Consider the following 24,041-nt stretch of genomic DNA (forward strand, 5'->3'; position numbering starts at 1 on the left):
TAGATGACAAAAGAAAAGAATTTAATCAATTTTAAATTAAGACTGTAACGTAACAGAATGTGGAAAAAGTGAAGAGGTCTGAATACTTTCTGAATGCACTGTATTCCAGAGAAAGTTAGATGTAGTTCTGAGGGCTAACAGAATCAAGTGATATGGGGAGAAAGCAGGAACGGGATCCTGATCTTGGATGATCAGCCATGATCATGTTGAATGGTGGTGCTGGCTCGAATGGCCTACTCCTGCACCTGTTTTCTATGTTTCCATGTTTCTATGTTGCTGACAGTTTGCATGTTCTCAGCCACAGGGTGATTTGGAAATCTGAAAAAAAAATCAATAACATGAAAGGGAAGTCTGAATAAGGAATGAAAAGTAAATTAAGGAAACAAAGAGGTATTTCTGGATGTAGATGGAGTTGGTGAAAAAGTCGTTACACAACAGATAATAAGAAGTGGGCGGTCACGGTGGCGCAGCAGTAGAGTTGCTGCCTTGCAGCGGATGCTGCGCTTGAGACCCGGGTTCGATCCCGACTACGGGTGCTGTCTGTATGGAGTTTGCACGTTCTCCCCGTGACCTGTGTGGGTTTTCTCCGAGATCTTTGATTTCCTCCCACATTCCAAAGACGCACAGGTTTGTAGGTTAATTGGCTTGGTGTGAATGTGGGTGTAGGATAGTGTTAATGTGCGGGGATCAATGGTCGTGGTGGACCCGGTGGGCTGAAGGGCCTGTTTCCACGCTGTATCTCTAAACTAAACTAAACTAAAAAGACGAGACAGGCTGCTTTAGTAAACTGGTGGGGAGGGGGAGATATCTGTCTGCCTTCCTATGAAATGTGAAAGTTCCTAATGTACAGATGCACTGTACAGATGATGGAATTATATGTAAACCTGCTCGCACAATAAGACAATCATGGCAACCCATTGCAATTATTCTGTAGGATCCAGATACATAACTAATGTGGGAGCATATGCATTCTCTTCATGGAATGTTTTTTAAAACTGTTGATAGGTTTGTATATAAAACAAAGCAGTTAAAATGAGAAAATCAATAGCATTAAAATCTGGCATGATGTACATTTTAATTGTGAACATTTTAAGAACTGAATGTACAGAAATGCATTTTAATCACTCAGCGACATTTCCTTTAGGCGATGTTTGAGCTGGTCACATCGGAAGCATCTTACTACAAGAGCCTGGAGATATTAGTTTACCACTTCATGAAGTCTGAGCAGCTCAGTGAGATACTCAGTCCCATTGAGAAACATCATATTTTCTCCAACATCCTCGATATCAAAGCAGCGAGTGAACGGTAAGTGAAAGGACATCAAGTCTCTGGTTTCATCTGAAGGAAAACATTGCACAATCCATGGACTCATAATTTGAACGGTTGATCCCATTTAATGTCACAACTGAGAGTTTGCCTCCGATAAATGTTGAACAAGATTCAGGATTTAGCCACATCCTGATTTATATCCAAAAGGATCCCTCTTGTCTTTCTGTTGACTGGTTAGCACTGGTTAGCACACTAGTTAGCACACTAGTTAGTACTGGTTAGCACACTGGTTAGCACACTAGTTAGCACACTGGTTAGCACACTGGTAAGCACACTGGTTAGCACTGGTTAGCACACTGGTTAGCACACTGGTTAGCACACTAGTTAGAACACTGGTTAGCACACTGATTAGCACACTAGTTAGCACACTAGTTAGCACACTGGTTAGCACACTGGTTAGCACACTGGTAAGCACACTGGTTAGTACTGGTTAACACACTGGTTAGCACACTAGTTAGCACACTGGTTAGCACACTGGTTAGCACACTGGTTAGCACTGGTTAGCACACTGGTTAGCACACTGGTTAGCACACTGGTTAGCACACTGGTTAGCACACTGGTTAGCACACTAGTTAGCACACTGGTTAGCACACTGGTTAGCACACTGGTTAGCACTGGTTAGCACACTGGTTAGCACACTAGTTAGCACACTAGTTAGTACTGGTTAGCACACTGGTTAGCACACTAGTTAGCACACTGGTTAGCACACTGGTAAGCACACTGGTTAGCACTGGTTAGCACACTGGTTAGCACACTGGTTAGCACACGTTAGAACACTGGTTAGCACACTGGTTAGCACACTAGTTAGCACACTGGTTAGCACACTGGTTAGCACACTGGTAAGCACACTGGTAAGCACACTGGTTAGCACACTGGTAAGCACACTGGTTAGCACACTGGTTAGCACACTGGTAAGCACACATCAAAAGGTTTTCGCTGTGACAATAGACTACAAACAAACTCAAATGTACACAGATTACTTGGAGATTAAGTTTAGTTTAGTTTAGAGATACAGCGCAGAAACAGGCCCTTCGGCCCACCGAGTCCGTGCCAACCAACGATCCCCGCACACTAACGCTATCCTACACACACACGCGGGACAATTTACAATTATACGGAAGCCAATTAGCCTACAAACCTGTACGTCTTTGGAGTGTGGGAGGAAACCGGAGATCCTGGAGAAAACCCACACAGATCTAGGGGAGAACATGCAAACTCCAGACAGACAGCAACTGTAGTCAGGATTGAACCCGGGTCTCTGGTGCCATAAGGCGGCAACTCTACAGCAGTGCCACCGTGCCGCCCTTGGTGTTATTATTGGGAAGTTTGTTCTGTTTAGATCAGCTTCTGCACAACCTGCATCAGCTACATTTGGGTTGAGGTAATGTTGCAAAAGGAGTTTATATAAGAGTCATGTTAGAATAATATTTTGAGACTAAACTGCAGGACCAGTGAGGCAGTGACCTGGATTAATGAGCTGGAGACATTGGTTCAAATCCGAACACAACAGCAGGGAAATTAAAATATAATTAATTAACTCAGTGTTACACAGATGCTAGGCATTCTCAGTACCCTGTATTTGATTAGCAATACATTGATTGCCATTTACAGTCTTCTCTCAGCTGAAGAACCAGTACCTTTCTGTACTGAACATTGCTTGGAAACAGCACTAAGAGAAACAAGGGCCCTTTTTGGCCCTGTGGTTCCTGTGCCAAAAATCCTCTCCAGCACAGAGGTAGAATTGCTGCCTTACAGCACCAGAGACCCGGGTTCAATCCTGACTACGGGCGCTGACTGTGCAGAACTCGTACATTCTACATGTAACTGTATGGCTTTTCCCCGGGTGCCTCAGCCCAAAGAAGTACAGGTTAATAGGTTAGTTGGCTTTGGTAAAAATTGTAAATTGTCCCTGCCTGGTGTGTAGGATAGTGTTAGTGTACAGAGTGATAGTTGGTCAGCGCGGACTGGATGAGCTGAAGGGCCTGTTTCCACACTGTATCAGTGGCCCTACAGGTCACTACACTTCAAGTGCAATCCAATCATAATACTGATAAAATGTGATTGAAGTTCCTGCCTCTACCACCCATGTAGAAAGGAAGTCCAGTCCCCTACTGCACTTTGGGCAAAAGATCTTACCTTCATGTGCCCTCAATGGTTCTTCAACTAATGATCGCTATTATCTGGAGTGTAACATCTAAACACCAGGCCATCACTATGAGAGTTTCTCAGGACAGTGAGGGGGCCAACCAACTTCAAATGCTCTTCCTTCTATCAGATGTGGGGAATGACACAGATGATTGCACAATGTTCCATCCCAAGCTGTCTTCATGCTGTGCTGGAATCAGTGAAAGGTTGGTGCAAAATTCTTTACTTAGAGGTTGGCAAGTCTGTGGAACTCATTGGCACGGACGGCTGTGGAGGCCAAGTCAATAGATATTTTTAAGGCAGAGATTGACAGATTCTTGATTAGTTAGTGTGTCAGGTGTTATGGGGCAAAAGCAAGAGATTGGGGTTAAGAGGGATAGATCGGTGGATCAGCCATGATTGAATGATGGGCCGAATCTCCTTATTCTCCTCCAAGAATAAGATGAAAATCCTCAAAATTCCTGCCCTTCCCTCCTGCTCTAAATGGGCTGTAGCAGTTTCAAGAGGATTGACGTTAATGAGGGAATGGCAATGATTGATTGTGGTTTACTTCCACAGGACTGTATATGAGTGTAAAATGAATTCCTAATATACTTATAAAGGGAGATACTTTATAAGTACCTGACGATCCTGCAGGTATAGCATAATTTTGCCCTGCTTTAGTTATTTTCATATTGAGCTCTCCCTGTAAGATATTTACATCGATATCGTGTGTCACAGTTTAAATGTGACAACAAAGGTCCATCATCACCTCACAACCTTTAACAATGGTCGTCAAATCTTGCTGTACATTGTTTTCAGATTCTTTCAGGATCTGGAGCACCGTGTGGAGGAAGATATCGTCATCTCGGATGTCTGTGATATTGTGTACGAACACACAGTTGACTATTTTAACGTTTACATCCCATACGTCACGAACCAGAGCTATCAGGAGGCCGCCTATCGACGAACAATGTAGGCTTCATTGATTTTTCAATGTCTGAACAAGAATGTAGAGCCATGTGTGTGATAGAGACATAGAATGTGGAAACAGGCCCTTCAGTCCAACTTGCTCATACTGACCAACTTGGCCCTTCTACACTAGTCTCACTTGCCTGTGTTTGAATCATATCCCTCCAAACCTGATAAATCCATTTACCTGTCTAATTGCTTTGTTAACGTTGCAATAGTACCTGCCTCAACTACCTCCACCGGCAGCTCACTCCATACATGCACCACCCTTCGTGTGAAAAACATACCCCTCAGATTCCTATAAAATCTTTCCGCCTTCACCTTAAACCTATGTACTCTGGTTCTTGATACCCCTACTGTGTGTGCGTGTGTGTGTGTGTGTGTGTGTGTGCACGCGCGTGTCTGTGTGTGTGCGCGTGTGTGTGTGTGCGTGCGTGCGTGTGTGTGTGCGTGCGTGTGTGTGCGTGCGTGTGTGTGTGCGTGTGTGTCCGCGTGTGTGTGCGTGTGTGTGCGTGTGTGTGCGTATGTGTCCGCGCGTGTGCGTGTGTGTGCGTGTGTGTGTGTGTGCGTGTGTGCCATGATGCGTGCGTGTCATGGTCCGTGTCCAATATGATCATGGCTGATCGACACTGACCTTGGCTCCTTTCTGTGCTTTGTACAAGCACATCTGTAGAAGTTGTTGAGGGTTGTTGGGGGACATGTTGAACTTCCTAAGCCTTGTCAGGAAGTAGAGACAGTGTTCTTTCTTGGTCATTGCTTTGATGTGGGCCAAAATGTAAATGATAAAATAAAGCCTAACCATAATGTCCAAATTGCAACCCCATTTCCTGAGACTAGATCAGCCACTGACTATCCTCCCCTTTCTTGAAAGCCAAGGGGCTGATTTGCGCAGGTTGATGTACTGTTCTGCAGGCTCTGTAGTTGAACCTCTGGCATGATCACTACCAACCTGTTTTGAGAGTTAAAACTCAACCCTTTGACATGATACTTTCTTTTCAAAGGGAAAACAACCTTCAGTTCCGTAATGCGATGGCTGAACTCGAGAAGGATCCCAAATGTAGAGGACTGCCATTCCCCTCATTTCTCATCCTCCCCTTTCAAAGGATAACACGTTTAAAACTACTGGTCCAGGTAAATTACTTGAGAACAATGGAAATATATCTTTGTTTATTAGTGTCGTGATCATTACTCCATATGATGAAGGCAATCCACCATTTCGATGGGACATCAATAACACATGACTCCAAATTGCAGGTTTGGGTCAAGTATTTCACCACTTTTATACTGCGCAGCAAAATGTCATTTAATACAAACAGCTATGAAATGTCAATGTGTAAATATTTCTCAACTATTATAAACAGTATATTTTTAACATGCTTATTTAATGAGGGTCCCCTTTAATGTGGGACATAGGAAGATACAAAGTGAACATGTTGTTGCTTACAGCTTGTTTCATAGATCACTCACTTTGAAATGCACTGTCATGTTAAATGTTGTTAATGCATAAATATTTCACAACCAAAGTAAATAATATATTTTCAACATGCTTAATGAGGGTTCCCTTTTACACAGAGGCGTAGGAAACCATGGTGTGAACATTTTGTTGCATTCAGATTGTTTAATAGATGACTCACTTTGAAATACAGTCATGTTCCCAAAAACTGGCCACAAGAAATTGCAACTTTCCCCAAACATAATTAAATGAATGTTGATTTGCCCTGTGAACCTTAACCACTTAACCAGTGGAGAATTAGATTCCCAGCCAGGCTAATTACTGCTTATTGTGGTTGAATGGGCCCCATCGGACTCACTTAGATGGAGGGAAGCAAGATATCGAGGTGGAACTTTTTACGGAAGTTCTTTTGCTGCCCCCACAAAGCTGGTATTTGTGTAAGAAAAATATGTCAACATTTTGTTTTATTTTTAAGAAATTGCTGCTCAGTAGTTTATGTCTTTAAATTTAACTTTGTTAGAATATCTTGAAAATAGCCGAGGAAGAGTCGAAGAGGGAAAACACAGCTGTGACGGCACATAAAGAACTGGAAAAGGTACAAGACTCATTTCTCTTAACAGTTTAAGTCAACTTTCTTTTCTTACTTCATTGCCATGGTTTTACCTGAGGACAGTACTCCAGTACACACAACATTATCCTAGTCTTCCTTATCTTGATATTAATTTCCATGCATTCCAACATTTCTGTCACATTTTTTTCTCATTTGCCTTTTGTTGTGTCTATATAATTATTTATCACAAGACCAGAAGACTTAGGAGCAGAATTATGCCATTCGGCCCATCAAGTCTGCTCCACACTTCTATCTATTGTTCCGTCTCAACCCCATTCTCCTGCCTTCTCCCCTTAACCTTGGATTCCTTTAATAATCAAGAACCTATCAATCTCCGCTTCAAGAATACCAAATGACGGCCTCCACAGCCGTCTGTGGCAATTAAACCCACAGATTCACCACCCTCTGGCTAAAGAAATTCCTCACATCTTCATTCTAAAGGGACATCCTTTTATTCTGAGGCTGTGCCCTCTGGGCCTAGACCCACTGCATTTTTGATTACTATTGCATAGTGTTTGTAAATGGGATAAATGCTTCAAAATATATTAGATAGCGTTGTGAAACATATTCTTTCAATTAGGTCCTCACGTGCACTATTAGCATCTCTAACCATTCATTTTTATTTAGTGATGAAAGCACAAATGGAAAGAGGGGGATAATTGCAGATTAATGGTCCTTTAAGAGTAGTCCATAAACTTAGTCGATACAATAGTAGAAAAACATGGTCATGAAGGAAATTAAGAATATTTGTAACAGTGTTAATTTTAATTAAACACACAATGCTGGAAATGTTGAGAAGGTCAGACAGCATCTGTGGTGGGAGAAAAAGTAAATAACATTGCAGGTTAATGACTTTTTAAAAAGTAGATGTCAGCATATTTTTAATTTCAAAGAAGAAGAGGTTATGGCGAAAACAAAGGGCAAGTTTACAATAGTTTGGAGGTCAGTGACTCAATGACTTTAATGGTGATTGGGGTTCATTAATCAAACTAACCTGTCTGGAGGTGATGTAAATAAAAAGAGGTGGGGAACAGAGAATGAGAGGTTTAAAGAAAGAACTGTGCGGGAACTGTGAGATAGAAAAACACATTTAATGGCAGAAACCGGAACTAAAATCATTTCCACATAGTCAGTGTGAAGGATCCCAACCTGAAACATCACCATCCTCTTTCTCGCTGAGTTACTGCAGTACTTTGTGTCTATCTTCGGTATATCCCAGCATCTGAAGTTCCTTTCTACACGTCTGTTTGTTTGTCTCTCCCTCTCTGTTCTCATTCATCTCCCCCCCATCTACGCCTTCTCCATGCAGACTATGTGTGCCTGTTAAACCTTTATCCCCTCTCTCAGTTGATAACCCTCTCTCACCACTGCACATATATTCAATTGTTTTCCCGATATGCTCCTTAAAATATATTTAATCTAAAAGCTAATTGACCTTTGTCGTAAGGTCATAATTGATAGGAGCAGAATTAGGCCATTCGGCCCATCAAGTCCACTCCACCTTTCAAAATCACGGCATTGAGAAGCTGGGATCTATCTCTCCCTCCTAACCCCATTCTCTTTATATAGGAAGGATGTCTTTTTACTCCCCATAACCCAACTGACAGAGATAGGTTGAATAAGTTAGGGCTTTATTCTAATCAGAATCTATCTATCTCTGTGATTAAAAATATCCCTTTGATTGGGAAGATTGGGACTCCACAGGGACCTTTTTAGGGGTAATATGAGGGGGAACTTCAACGCAGAGAATTCCCGAGGCAGGTTCATTCATCAAAAACTCTCTGCGTGGTTGCTGTCTGGCCTGCTGAGTATCTCCAATTTCAGACTTCCCGCTTGTGCAATTGTAACATTTTGCTCTTTGAGTTGCTAAAAACTTTAATGTTCACCTTGCCCTGTACAAGGCTGTTTGGGCAATATAGTTTGACAACAGTTGGTGATTTCCATATTAAACACACACAGGAAGGAAATCAAATCTGTAGCTAAATGACCAAGTGCCACAATACACCGTCGCCTTGTTTCATGCTTGGCAAAGTGTTGTTGTTTAGTGAGATCATAATGAGGAGGGGCTGTTACCGGCTCCTGCAGTACAATGATTCATAGGCACATGACTCACTGCATTCCTTTGTAAACTAGTCGTGGATTCTGTCTCGTGCATCCTCTCTCCATTTGACTGGAGTGCTGGAAAATAATCATTGATGGTCACTTTAACATTAAAGTGGGTCAAAAGGTTTTATTTTCTCTGTGATGTTTAAAAGCAAGTTTCCCGCAACAGACGATAAAGTTCCACAACAATAATTCCATAAATTCCGCAGAATATTAATGTTGGAAATATTTCAAGAAACAATGATTGAATGGGGCTGACACTGGAACATTACCAAACATATTTCATTTTCTGAACCTTGTGGGGAAACAGCCCTGTTCCTGTGCTGTATCGTTCTAAACTCATTATGTAGGGAGCTTTCTTGGTATTCAACCTGAATGGAATTCTCAGAATTAAAGGACGTTCGTTTAGGAAGGAGATGAGAGAAATTACTTTAGTCAGAGGGTGGTGAATCTGCAGAATTATTTGCAACAGAAGTCTGTGGAGGCCAAGCCAATGGATATTTTCACGGCAGAGATAGATAGATTCTTGATTAGTACAGGTGTCAGAGGGTATGAGGAAAAGGCAGGAGGATGGGGAGGTAGATTAGCCATGATTGAATGGTGGAGTTGACTTGATGGGCCGAATGGCCTAATTCTTCTGCTGTCACATGCTCTTATGAGCTTATGACTTTAAACGGAGATAACTGCATGGAAAATTCTATCGAGAATTTAAATGAATAAAATATGCATTAGTATAGAACATAGAACAGTACCGAACAAGAACGGGCCCTTCAGCCCACAATGCCTGTGCTGATCATGATGCCAAGACTATCTCTTATCAACCCGCACATATCCAATGCCTGAATATCCATGAGCCTATCCAAAAGTCTCTTAAATCCCACTATGATATCTGCCTCCACCACCACTCTGGGCAGTGTGTTCCAGCCACTCGCCACCCTCTGTATATAAAATACAATTTGTCCTGCACATCTTCCTTAAACTTTGCCTCTCTCACCTTAAAACCATACCCTCTAATATTTGATTTTACATCCTGGGTTAAAGGTTCTGACTGTCCACTCTATCTATGCCTATTATAATTGTATTTACTTTAATCACGTCTCCCTGTCGCCCTGTATTCCAAAGAAAACAATCAAAGTCTGTCCCTGAAAACAATCCAAGTCCAATCCCTGTAGCTAATACCCCTCGCCCAGTCATCACCCTGGAAGTGGCAACAGAGGTTGATAGAGTAATAAAGAATGCATATGATATGCTTGTTTTCATAGGTTTAGAGCATTGAGTGTAATAGTCAGGAAGGCATGAGGCAACTCCATAGGACTTTGGTTAAATCACATTTGCAACATTTCTGGTTCCCCCACTACGGGTAGGAAGTGGAGGCTTTGGAAAGGGTGCAGTGGACCAAAATGAAAGAGCATTGGTAAATATAACATGTCCTCCAGAGTCCTATCCTCTGATACCTGGTGAATCCAGTTTGCTTTGGAATGGATGGAGTTTGATGTGTTGTGCTGGCAAATAGAGAAATATTAACCAGACAGTAGGTGTGTGGTCAAGAATGGGGTTGGGACCAGCAGCATTCAGGAGCCAAGGTAAGTTTGTGGCTGGACCAGGAACAGGAGTGTAGGGAGATGTTGCGGTCCAAAATGCTTACCTGTTTCAGCTTTTATGAGAAGCTGAAAATTACATAGAGATTGTTTGGGGTATATGATTGCAGCCTTAATGTTAATGTCAGAGGCCTCAGAGACTTTAGACTTAGAGATACAGTGTGGAAACAGGCCATTCAGCTCACCAAGTCAGTGCCGATCACCCCGTCCACGATACACTAGGGACAATTTATAATTTATTTTTAACTGAAGCCAATTAACCTACAAACCTGTACGTCTTTGAGGTGTGGGAGTAAACCGGTGTACCCGGACAAATCCCCCAGGATCACGTGGCGAATGTACATACAGTACGTACAAACAATGTACGGTGCTATCTAGATCTTTTGTTGTTATTGTGGGTATTCAGTGCCCGATCCATCGTAAGTAATGAGGACTTAGTGGATTAGTAAGATAATCATTTTGGTAGGATAAGTAATATAATGTACCTACCAGAAAATGTCACCTGCAGGAACTAAGGCAGTGGCAGCTACGTTGTTGAATGGAGATTCCAGGTTGTGGCACCTACCAAGTAAATCTTGCCCATTTCACATCATTGATTAATGATTATATAAGCATGAAAGTCATTCTATTCATAACTGCAGATTAAAAGAGTTATGCATATGATGGGACAAAGATAATCGGAACGTTGGTCATTTAATGTATTTTTATCTTTGATCATCTGAAAGCACCCTGACTACAAAAAAGTATCTGTTATTCAGAATAATCTTTTCTTTCTGTTGAAGATCATCAAAGAGTGTAGTGAACGTGTTAAAAAAATGAGCAGGACTGAGCAGCTGATCAATTTTGAGAAGAAACTGGAATTTAAAGTCAAAGCAAATGGAACTAGTGTAGATGGGACATGGTGGTCGGTGTGGGCATGTTGGGTGGAAGGGCATGTTTCCACATAGTATAATTATGACTGTATGAAGTCTGTTTCTGAAGCTTCGAAACCAAACGTTCTTCAGAATAGAATGCAATGAATAAATGAATAAACTAGAGACACAAAATAGAGAAAGAAAGTTACACAAAAAAGCTGGAGAAACTCAGCGGGTGCAGCAGCATCTATGGAGCGAAGGAAATAGGCCTATTTCCTTCGCTCCATAGATGCTACTGCACCCACTGAGTTTCTCCAGCTTTTTTGTGTAACCTTCGATTCTCCAGCATCTGCAGTTCCTTCTTAAACAGAGAAAGAAAGTTGTCAGGTAAAATTAAAAGTAAAAAGCTATTCATTTTTTTTGCAAGATGTTTGCTATGAAGTGTAATGGAATTTGTAAGCTGTAACATGTCACCTTAATTTACACTTTATTAGCAGTAACCATGCAAGCTCTCAGACACTTTACTGTTCCCAAAGAATGCTTCTAATTCAAACCTGTGCCTTTGCCAGGCTGTGCCAATCATCTCCCACTCCCGGTGGCTGCTGAAGGAAGGTGAACTCGAACAAATGTCGGGACAGAAAGCAACACGAACGTTTCGGAAGAAGAAATTGTTTAAGCCAGTCTTCCTGATTTTGTTCAATGATCTTTTTCTGATAACCAGGAAACAATCCTAGTAAGTCCTTGAAAAATTGTATCTGAAGTATCAGAAATGGATAGGAAAGGTTTAGTGGGATATGAGCCGAATGCAGGCAGGTGGGACTAGTATAGACCGGGCATCTTGTGTCAGCAGTGGCATGTTGGGCCGAAGGGTCTATTTCTGTGCTGTATGACTATGGCTCGAAATATAGAGGAATTAAGTGCATTTATTGTGTGGCTGTGGGTAACACGGATAGGTTTTAAAATCTGCACTTTGATTAAGAAGTTTATTTGTTCAATAATTGTTGATGTCTGTCCGACAATGTTGCTTCATTTTGAAATCCAACATTTCTGGCTCCTGTAATGTCAAGAATTTCTCATTTGTGGAGGATCAGACATTTGATGAGGACTGAGGGCATGATCACAATGAATGGCGGTGCTGGCTCGAGGGGCTGAATGGCCTCCTCCTGCACCTATTTTCTATGTTTCTATCTTTCTATGTAACATGCTGCAATGGTTTGGGGATTTGGCCCTTCAGCACAATTCTGTGCCAATTGAGTTTTACTATGTGTAACCAGAAGTTGGGAACCAGAAATGATGTAATGTTGACGCAGTCAGGTGGATTTTATGAAGCAATTTGTGGGACAAATTAGATGCACCCGGCTGTATATTCCATCCTACCACCTTTTGTTCAGCCCCTTCCAACCTACATCCAAGACACCTTGTGTAAAAAAGAACTGCAGATGCTGGTTTAAATGGAAGGTAGACACAAAATGCTGGAGTAACTCAATGGGTCAGGCAGCATCTCTGGAGAGAAGGAATGGGTGGCGTTTCGGGTCGAGACCCTTCTTCAGACTTGCATGCCTTTCAACTAGCAATTTCAGGCAGCCATTGCCTCATCTTTACCATCTGGCCCTCGTCCAAACATCTGCCTTTCAACCTCACCCCACCAGCACCTGCAGTTCCTTCCTACACATTCTCCATCAAATGATTCAGCGTGGATGTTCTTAACTGTGAAATCTCTCCTTTCTAGTGGTGACCGATATGAAGTGTTTGACTATGCACTTCGAGGTCTCCTTCGAGTTCAAGAGCTGGATGACCAGGGTCAGGCGTTGGCAAATGTCTTCACTCTACGGCTCTTGGAGAATTGCAATGACCGGGAGATCCAATATATGCTGAAAGCAAAGTCACTGTAAGTGTCTCAATGGAGGGAAGGGCTTTGAAATAATGTGATAATGGTAGCATGCATCAGACTTCAATGAATTTCCTTAGACTCCTTTGAAACTACATTAATAACTCAACTAAATCATTAATTCCAGCAATTCCACTTCCCAAACTATTCTCACAGAGTATTGCAGGAAGGAAAGGCAAGCTAATATTTGGCATGTTCTTAACAATCCGAGATGAAAGATTTGAATTTTGTATTTCCAACACTGTCTTGTTTCAGGATTAAAACTGTCCCTTTCCTTTCAACTCTACCCATTCTCAGCTTTTATCAAGCAGTATGCACACAATGATGGGACAAATTATTTTCGACAAGCTTATAGATTATGGCATAGATTGTTGTATAGATGAGTCTGAAGAAGGATCTCGACCCAAAACGTCACCCATTCTTTCTCTCCAGAGATGCTGCGTGTCCCGTTCAGTTACCCCTGCATTTTGTGTCTATTTTATAGGTTGCAGCATCTATTTGGCAAAATTAATCTCTTCATATCCTTATTTTTCTCTCCAAAGTTATTTATTGGTGAATGTGATGTATCTCCGAGGACAGCAGGCTCGGCTGTCATCTCACTTCATCGGGAAAGGAAGCAAAGTAAAAATAAATCAGGGCACAGTTATTCCATTAAGTAGCTATGCAAATGATATTCTAATAATATACAGGATGGGAGTTCTTTAAAAGGGTCTGCTGTCAAAACACTTCCCTGCGCCGTTTCATTTGCAATCTCTCTACATCCAGCTTTTTTGCTGTCAGCCTCATCCGCTGAGCTGATTAGTTCAATAGCAAATACACCACCTGTTCTTCTAATAAATGACTGGAATGTCACTGCCTTCAAATTCCAGGATTTTTTTTAGTTTTAGAGTGACAGTGTGAAAACAGGCCCTTCGGCCCACCGAGGTCCACGCTGACCAACAATCACCCATACACTAGTTCTATCCTGCACTAGAAAGTATTTACTGAAGCCAATGAACCTACAAACCTGTACGTCTTTGGAATGTGGGAGGAAACCGGAGCACCCGGAGAAAACCGATGTGGTCACAGAGAGAACAGCTGTCTGCGTACAGATAGCACCCGTAGTCAGTATCGAACCTGGGTCTCTGGCGCTGTAAGGCAGCAATTCTACCATTGTGCCGCTGTGCCAACCATAAGCATAGGATAGATTTACATCCTGTAGATATAATGGGTGAACCACACCCTCCAATTACATGCATGGGGCAATGTACAGAATTGCAAGTGAATATCTACAGTAGCCGAAAATGATTGATTCCATTTTAAATGTTTTGGATATTAGGTGTTTGTAGAGGAAATGGCATTGAAGTAAAGGGTTGGTCATGATTGTATTGTATGGTGGAACATTCATAAAGGGACAAATGACATATATTCTTGTTGTTACTTGTGTTAGTGAAATAAATCGATAGAATTGTTGCATAATACACAGTCAAAAGTTCTAACGACTTTTTCATCTGGTACTGCCAATGTTCAAATCATCTTGACTATAGTTTTACAAGAAGCAGGTCAGAATAATGTTGGTAATGTTGCTTCTCTTACCATTTTGTGACACTTTTTTGATGCGATAACAGAGAGACTGGAGCTGACATATAAATGGATTTTTATTGAGGACTGGTTCCCTAATATTACCAATGTTATTATATTATGAATGATCATATTTATCTGTTGTGTTATTGCTTTGAAGGGACTATCAAGCTTCAGTTCAATTTCCGGTGCAATTAAACACTCGTGACTCTAAATTGGTATTCAATTAACTAATGCATATTAAATTAATGAGCATATATAAAACCTATGGTTATAGCAAAAGGGCATCAAGAGGAACTCAAAGGGTTAGCCTAAGTTATAATTGAGTTTGTGATAACATGGCTCTTAAGATGCTGTGTCACGATACATTAGTTTAGGACGTAACTAAACACTGCTGTTTTTAATATATATGGATGACTTGGTTGCAGGACTACAAGCAGAACAAAACTTGAAAATGTATTAGATCGTAAGAAGATAGCTATAGGTTTAGCTATATAAATCAATCAACCTTTATTGTCATCTTGCAAGCAACAGTTGTACAGTGCAAAATGAAAAGACGTTTCCCAGTGAATAGCGGAGCATCGCACATGAAATTTAAAACATTTCACACATAATAACACTAAAAACAATCCAGTCCCTGATGGAACAGTATAAATAGTTAAAAGCAGGTAAAACACAATATTAAAATACAATAAACCAATCATAAAAATGTCCGGGGCCGCTGATTTGAGTGGCCAGGGCCAGTTATTAAAGTGTCCGTGCCAGCCGCAGAATCAAGTGACTGTGAGTACAGAGTGACTGTTTAGCAGCCTCACAGCCTGTGGTAGGAAGCTGTTTAGCAGTCTTGTAGTCCGGGCTTTGGTTTAATTAGGATATAAACTGGCTGGTAAATGAGTGAACGCATGCAGAATAAATTCAATGCAGCAAAGTTTGAGATGATTTTAGTAGAAAGAATAATGATAAACAAAAAAGTCCAATGGGAGTAATTTTGAAATAGAGGTGAAGGGGGAGGAGAACAAGATCTGGGAGTGATTGCACAATTTTTTCAGGATTGTGGAACAGATTAATAAATCTTGTGTTTTGTTTAAAATAATTGACATAGAACACCCAGTCAGTGAGTTTAATCTCAACCAATTTAAAATCACATCAACGCTAAAATATTCCCTATTGCCAAAGGTTGGCAACCAAAGGACATTGAACCAGAGATGACATTAGGCTAAAATATTTCCATGCTACATGTAGTTAGGATTTGGAATTTACTGCTTGATGTGATGGTGATTCAGAGTTAATTATTGCCTTAAAAGAGGAATAAAATAAATACGTGGACACATTATTATAGAAAAGTGAGGGATGTGGAAATAAGTGCATAAGTGATTGGATTGTCAGTTGAAAGACTTAATGGGGCCACTTAGTCGTCTTGTGCTGTCTTGTTTTATGATTCCATGATTTTTCAGAAACCAGCACAAATGTCATCCCATTCAAAACTATGAAACGCAATGGTCTTCTCTTGTTTCAATATGGTCATCTGTTGAAATGTTATGACTCAACAAAAAACAACAAAAGCCAATTTTTGTGCGAAATGTTTCCGATTAAGAAATGTCTCTGGAAAATATAATTGCCCAACCAAAGTAATCACTTAAGGGGTTGTTTGGTTTTAAAATGCATGGTTTCCTGTTTGGTTGTGCATTGATGTCACAGTGCTGGAGTCTGCCTGCTGTCTTTATTTATTTGCTGATTGTAGGTGTCTGCATGTTTATTTTGCAGGAGTGATAAGAAACGCTGGGTTCACGCACTCATGCCAAACCGAAGAACTAAATACGTTTCTCCCAGCTCATTGCATTGGGGTAAGGATTTATGAATTATTTACTTTACTGAAGTATCAATCAGGGTGAAATTTTGTCCCTCTTAATTTTCCTACACGGACATTAGATGAAGAGGGCACTCTGCTCCTGAAGTATTTTCCAGCAATAAGCAGCAAGACTTTGCTCTGTGCTGGAATTGTGTGTCTATGGTGGATCCCCATTCATTTTGCTTTGTGCATTCCATAAAAATTCAAAGAAGTATTATAATAGTTTTCTGTGTAGGAAGGAAGTGCAGATGCTGGTTTACACCGAAGATAGGCACAAAAAACTGGAGTAACTCAGCGGTTCAGGCAGCATCTCTGGAAAGAAGGAATGGGTGATGTTTCAGGTCGAGACGCTTCTTCAGACAGGTCTGGGGAAAGGGAAACGAGAGATATAGACGATGATGCAGAGAGATAAAGAACAATGAATGAAAGCCATGCAAAAAATAAATAATGATAAAGGCCATTGGTGGTTAACGGAGCTGTGCACTGTGAGGTGACGTGATGCCCCAGGAAAGAAATTGTGCGGAGGCCGAACTGGCATTTGGCGGGATTGACTACGAGTCCGTGGTCCTGGAGCCGCTGGGACAGCGCCCGCAGGTGCGTGTAGTGTTCCTGTTGGGTGCGGCTCGCAACCAGGATTAGAATTAGAATTAGATCCTTTATTGTCATTCAGACCTTTCGGTCATGAAGGACATTATGTTGCCTGCAGTCATACACAGAACCAATAATAACAAAACATACAATAAACACAAATTAAACATCCACCACAGTGAGTTCACCAAGCACATCCTCACTGTGATGGAGGCAAAGTCTCTGTCTCCGTCTCTTCCCTCCTTGTTCTCCCTCTGGGTGGGATGTCATCTAAGTAGATGAATATAAATCCAATCCCTGACCCACCATGTCCATCAGTCGCTGGAACCCCTGCGCGGCTTTCTTTAACCCGAATGACATACCTTGGTAAAGAAGGTGGGCCCCTCCAGATGGGCTGTGAAATCCTGGATCTGTGGAACCGGGTAGCGGTCTGCGGTCGTGTCCCGCGGCCGGCGTTCAGGCGCCAATAATCCCCGCATGGTCTCCACCCTCCAGGTGCTTTAGGGACCGTGTACAATGGGGACGCCCACGGGCTATCAGAGCGTCGCATGTCCCCATGTCCACATGCGCAGCTTGTCGGGCAGCAGCCTGCGCATCCGTGCATGTAATGGCGGTCCTGCGGTGAGAATATGGTGCACCACCCCACGCTTAACGCGCCAATAATCCCCGCCATGCGTGCTTCCCCGGGCGGTCGCATGGGGAAACGGGCTATCAGAGAGCGCCGCATGGTCCCCATGCGCAGTCGAGCTCCCGGAACTCCTCGAGCAGCGAGGCGTACGAGCCCTTGACTTCAGCCACCGCACTCGGCTGCGGGCTGGGCGGTTCCGAGGGTCGCGGGGTCGAGGGTCGCGGGTCGGGGTCAAGGGGTCGAGGGGTCGAGGGGTCGAGGGCCCGCGGGCCCGCTGGTGGAACGTGGCGTTCATCCCGCACGTCCACCAGAAGCCAAAGGCCCAGAGGAAATCGGCGCTCAGCAGTGGCTGGGCCACGTCCGCTACTTGCCAATTACTGGAGGATCCTGCAGGTGGGGCAGCAACCACATGGCCGTCTCTATTGGCTGAGCGCCCCGACCACGTAGAAATATCGGGTGGCATCGGTGACGATATTTTGGAGGTGAAGTTGGGCCTCAATGTGGGCGAACCACACTTGAGGCTGCTCTGCCCAGATACGGGGCAGTTTCAGGCCCACTGCGTTTTGCTGGCTGTCGGTCGGGGGTTAGCGGCGGCTTGCATGTTCGAAGTCCGAATACACGATGGGACTGACGGGGTCAACAATTTCGGTCAACAACGAGTCGGTTTTAAAAAGCCAAAATTATGAAGCTCCTTGGAACTGGGTGGAGCTCGAATGAATGGTTTACTAAACGCCTGCTTACACGCTCACGCGATCACATGACCGCGCCAGCCAATAGCGGAGGTTTGACATTCCCCAGGTGCCGCTACAATAGACCTTAATCAACTCGTCGCTCAATGCAAGCCGTCTCAGACTTATCCAATCTTTTTCTGCTTGTACTTCTTCAGTGCTTGGTCATCCTTGAAGGTCACCTCTGTACCAAGTCCAGTGTAACGTTCCTGCCTGGACTGCCCCAAAGGACAGTGTGTTCCAGGATTCAACCACCCTGTGGGTGAAAAGATTCTTCATCCAATCCCCTCCACGTCTGCTTTAAGGCACCTGTACAATGGGGAAAGGTTTCTTATTCTCACACCCATCCGTGCCTCTTCAGTACCTCAGTCAGGTTCCCCTCAGCTGCTCCCCCAAGCAGAACAAACCTGCTCCATCCACCCTTCTTGATTAGTAAGTGTGTTAGAGGTTACGGGGGAAAAGGCAGGAGACTGGGGTTTGGAGGGAGAGATAAATCCGTCATGACTGAATGGTGGTGTACAGTTGATACGCCCAATGGCCTAATTCTAGTCCTATCACTTATGACCTTATGACCTTATGACCCAGTGTCTCATAACTGAAATGCTCCATTCCAGGCAACATCCTGGTGAACCACTCCCCACCTACATTCTACCCTTAAAGCAGTGTAAACTGGATTTAAGTTTAAATTGTGTTGGCTAGGCATAACGGTGGGCCCCATCACAACTTACGCCATTGTTCTTGCTGCAGGCTAGATGCAGGAAGATTATTCCCGATGTTGGGGAAGTCCAGGACAAGGGGTCACAGTTTAAGGATAAGGGGGAAATCCTTTAGGACCGAGATGAGAAAAACATTTTTCACACAGGGAGTGGTGAATCTGTGGAATTCTCTGCCACAGAGGGTAGTTGAGGCCACACAGTTCATTGGCTATATTTAAGAGGGAGTTAGATGTGGCCCTTGTGGCTAAAGGGATCAGGGGGTATGGAGAGAAGGCAGGTACAGGATACTGAGTTGGATGATCAGCCATGATCATATTGAATGGCGGTGCAGGCTCGAAGGGCCGAATGGCCTACTCCTGCACCTATTGTCTATGTTTCTATGTTTCTATGTTCTTTGGGCATAACCCAATTCAGCTTATTTTATGTTTCCCAATACATGGGAGAAAATGTCTTCATCTGATCATGAGTGAAAGACAGTTTTTGCTCTGCATTTTTATTGAACTCCTACCCTCATCTAAAATATATTGCAACAAAAAAAAACAGAAAGATTACATAAAAGCATTTGGTGTCCAAAGGTTTCTTTTTAATTTCTTTCATCATCCGATCATTAAAGCAATTATAATCTTTCCTTGCAATGTCATTTCAGGTTCACTTCCAATTTCATTTTGAACTCCTCCACAAACGTAGGCGTTCTTATCTGCATGCATTAAGAATTGGATAACATTCAGGCATGAGTTAAGAAATGACAAGGAATGCTTATCGCATTAAAGTGTCAGAAAATGACCACCTCTAGCAAGAGAAAATCTATCCACCTACCAACGTGGCATTCTATGTCAATACCAGCACCTAGTTTAGTTTAGAGATACAGTGTGGAAACAGGCCCTCGGGCCCACCGATCCACGCCGACCAGCGATCCCCACACACTAACACTATCCTACACACACAAGGGACAATTTACATTTATTCCAAGCCAATTCACCTACAAACCTGTATGTCTTTGGAGTGTGGGAGGAAAGTCAAGATCTTGGGTCACGGGCAGAACGTACAAACTCTGCACAGACAGCACCCGTAGCCGGGATCAAACCCAGGTGCAGGCGCGGCAAGGCAGCAACTCTAACCACTGCTCCACCAATCATGATCTATGTGTCTGAACAACACAGTAGCTACAAGGTCTAAACTAATGTAACAGCCTAGTCCATCACCTCCCACACTCACTACCTGGTCATGCACGAGAACACCTTTGTATTTAATTTTAGTTTTTTCTTCGTTCTAGAGATACAGCACATAAACAGGCCCTTTGGCCCACCGAGTCCGCACTGACCAATGATTCCCACACATTAACACAAGCCTAAACATACCAGGGACAATTTACATTTATTCCAAGCTATGCGTACGACTGGTACGTCTCTGGAGCGTGGGAGGAAACCAAAGATCTCCAAGAAAACCCACGCAGGGCACAGGGAGAACGAACAAACTCCGTACAGTCACCGCCCTTATTCAGGATTGAACCCGGATCTGTGAGGCAGCAACTCTACCGCTGAGCCACATTATCTGCAGGGTTCCCCTCCAAAGCCACACACCATCCTACTTTGAGAGGTCCTTCATCATCGCTGGGTCTGCGTATTGGAACCCTGTGAATATCCCTTCACCTGAAGGACCGCCGTCACTCAATAATGAATGGGCAATTAGTGCTGGCCTTACCAGTGAAGCCCGGATCCTGAGAAATGAATTTAAAATGGTTGGTGTTTTTTTCCAGATTGTCCTCAAGTGCAATGTATTCAGAGGTACACCGCACAGGAACCAGACGAACTGTCGCTGGAAGCTGCCGACATCCTCAATGTTGTCGAATCGACTTCTGATGGTAAATAGAACTTCTGGTTGGAATGTATGCTTCCAAACTTAAAGCCTTACTCAGTAACCTTACATTTCATGACCCTCTTATCTGCTTGATTTCTGATTATTATCCCACTGGGCTGCCAGGATTAGTAACAAAGCAGTTGACCAGGGTGTTCTCAGGTGCCAACTCTCTCTGACCCACTGAGTTACTCCAGTCTATCTTCAGTAGGCGCTGTTGTCTGTTGTCTGAGAAATGCCTTCTACTGAGAAATATGCCCATTCTTCATCAGGATCCAAAACATGTTGGGTTATGGGAACTTGTTTATCAGCTAACCAAGCAGTCTCCTACTGCTCCAAAATGACAGGCATGGACATGTCTGACTGGACATGCCATTTTGGTGTTGAAGGATAAGCTGGTGTTGAGACACTTGTTTATATAAACGAAGAGCCTTGAATCTACGCCAGGTGCCCACTCCATCATATCCTGGATTATGCAATTTCTGCATATCTCAAAGGGAAAAATGCCATGGCAACTAACACAAAAAATAGGTCAGAATGTTCTGAAGGATGGGAAATGGGAGATTAAAATAATGAGAAAAGTCAGTGTATTAATCAGTTCAAGGTAAATCTGGCAACATTCTTAGATTCAACATTCTCATTGCAATTTATAATGGAAGGTCACAAACAGAATGTGTCCAAGTATTTCATATTGGCAGTCAATACTTTGACAGGTTGTTTTGTGTGTCTGTGTTTGATGAAAAACTCGTATTGTTGTGTGGGAAGAAGAAATAAAGGTCTTGGTTAGTGGTGAAGATGGTGATTTGTCCACCACAAAGGACAGTGCCAGCTGGAACTGGAGGGGCAAGCCATGCAGGAGGGAGATTACTGGGGTGGGACATTGGGACAAGATGTAAGAGTGTTAGTTGAATCCAATTACCAGAATGAGGTCACATGCAAACTGGGGGACCAGCACCTCACATTCTGCGTGGGTGGCCAGCAACCCAACAGTTTGAACATCAAATTCTACAATTTTAGATAACTTCCGACAACCCTGCCCCCTCCCCCTTCCCTCCCACTCTACCCCCATGTCTTCCCTCCCCCCCTCCCCACTGTGACCCACCTGGACTCACACCTCTTCCTCCCATCCCAAACCCCTCCACCACCTGGGCTTGTTTCCCATCTCTGGCCTTTGTCCAACTAGTGTGAACAAGTGATCGATCAATGGTTGGTGTGGACTCGGTGGGCCGAAGGGCCTGTTTCCACAATGTATATCTAAACTAATCAAAACTAAATCTAAGACATGAATGATAATCAGGGACCTATAGATTGTGAAGTCCATATTTATTTATTCTGGGTTCCACTGTCAGTTGTATGGTAGATTCTTGGAGGACACTGGACATGTGGAATGCCTGCTAATAATGTGCAGTGCATGGCTGGATAGCATGTGGGGAAGGGACACACATGAACAACTGGCTTCTCACATTTCTGTTGTATGTAATGGAGCCTCTCTGGCGCTATTTCAACAGCCTGGTGCGATTGACATTCCAAATGGAAGTCAATGACCCAAATGGTTACTGCTCTACCACACTATGACCCTTTAACACACTTCCACGAGTGCCTCAAAATTCTGCCATGTTATTGCAAGATATGATCATGAAATATCACATGATATCCCATGTTCAATTTATTAATATATTATCGCAAATGAGAGGCAAATTGTCGGCAGGTTTTGAAATATTTCTTTACAGGACAATTATTTCCATTAATTATATAATTTACTAAACTAAGTGGGACTCATTGGGTCCCAGCATCACACGGGAGGGCTGGTCACCAACGCAATATTCCACCTCTCCACCAATTTCAATATTGCTCGCCGGGGGGGGGGGGGGGGGGGGGGGGGGGGGCTTTCTGTTGCCCTAGTATGGGTGTTGCGGGCCAAAGGTACTGGTTTCCAGAAAGCTAGTAAAGACATTGTGGGCCGAATGGATTCTTGGGCTGGCAGCCACCCGACAACCAAAATCATTTTGTGAACACAAACTTGTTAAAAAAAAGGCGAGGCAAACAATTGGGCAGCAGCCACCTGACAACCAAAATTAATGTTGTGAACACATACTTGTTAAAAAGCCGAGGCAAACAATTGGGCAGCAGGCACTTTACAGCCGAATCGAGGCGACTCACCGTGGAGTAGACATGCGTTCAGTGTTATTCACAGCTCAGAGAGCCGTAACCCTCTCACTTCCTGGATCTGGCAGAGACTGAGTGAGGAACTACACTTCCGGTTTTTATAGTCCCTCCCCCTTGCCACCAGTGGGGGCAGCAGAGCGAATGGCAATTTTTTTAATAAACATTAATATCTCTCTGATTTTTCATCGATGGGAAATATGCTCCGGTCACGGAAGGCAGAGGGGGGCTCTGAGCGAGGTGGCCAAAAATGATGCCCCGTAGGTGGCAGCGTTCTCTCGGAAATCGCAGCAGAGTGGGCCAAAAGCGGTCAAGATCAGAGCTTTAGTAATATAGATTTGTTTTAAATATCTCCCTCTGCGACCTTAAGAAAAGGTTGCTTTTATGATTGGTTTGACATCATTTTCATCTTATGAAATGTTTTATGTGTCATTTTAATGTTTTATGTGTCATTCCTAACTGTCACTGTATGTCATGTTGTCACTTGCGGGCGGAGCACCAAGGCAAATTCCTTGTATGTGAATACTTGGCCAATAAATTTACCCATTCATTCATTCATTCATTCATTCATTCATTCATTCATTTATCTTCACCCCAAGTAATGGATATGGTGCAAAAAATGAGTAAATTTCTTTCCCTATCCGTGTTGGAAGTGCCATAAACATCACAATGAGAAACCTTTCTCCCCTGCCCCCTCCCCCTTTCATTTCCCCACCGTGGCTGCTCCTGAACCGGTTCCAACTCTCCCATTCCCCCCCCCCCCCCCCCCCCCCCCCCCCCCCCCCCCCATTCCTTTCTCCAGTTTCACAATTTGAGAAATTCTCATCCACGAGCTTCAGAATTCGTAACTCTTTATCATCTTTTCATCTCTGGCCTTTGTCCAACAATCTGCCTCTCAAACCCCCACCTGTGTTGCCCGTGTTCACCTAATACGGGCCATGCTATGTTCCACCCCTCCTCTCTACCAACTTTCATTACCGCCCACTGCAATCTGCCTGAAGAACCAAGAATAACCAACCGGTAA

General features: G+C 43.2%; 1 protein-coding gene across 1 annotated transcript in view; it reads left to right on the forward strand.

Annotated features, from left to right (window-relative positions):
• Positions 1–24,041, forward strand: part of ngef (neuronal guanine nucleotide exchange factor) — a 77,636-nt gene that overhangs the window by 48,761 nt on the left and 4,834 nt on the right. Inside the window, exons 7-15 of the mRNA XM_055646464.1 lie at positions 1,145–1,305; positions 4,276–4,428; positions 5,427–5,556; positions 6,399–6,473; positions 10,972–11,061; positions 11,613–11,776; positions 12,773–12,931; positions 16,256–16,335; positions 20,757–20,861. Of these exons, the coding sequence (XP_055502439.1) occupies positions 1,145–1,305; positions 4,276–4,428; positions 5,427–5,556; positions 6,399–6,473; positions 10,972–11,061; positions 11,613–11,776; positions 12,773–12,931; positions 16,256–16,335; positions 20,757–20,861 (1,117 nt within the window). The remainder of the gene's footprint in view (positions 1–1,144; positions 1,306–4,275; positions 4,429–5,426; positions 5,557–6,398; positions 6,474–10,971; positions 11,062–11,612; positions 11,777–12,772; positions 12,932–16,255; positions 16,336–20,756; positions 20,862–24,041) is intronic.

This window comes from Leucoraja erinacea, chromosome 14 (assembly GCF_028641065.1).
Source record: "Leucoraja erinacea ecotype New England chromosome 14, Leri_hhj_1, whole genome shotgun sequence".
Classification (NCBI taxonomy): domain Eukaryota; kingdom Metazoa; phylum Chordata; class Chondrichthyes; order Rajiformes; family Rajidae; genus Leucoraja; species Leucoraja erinaceus.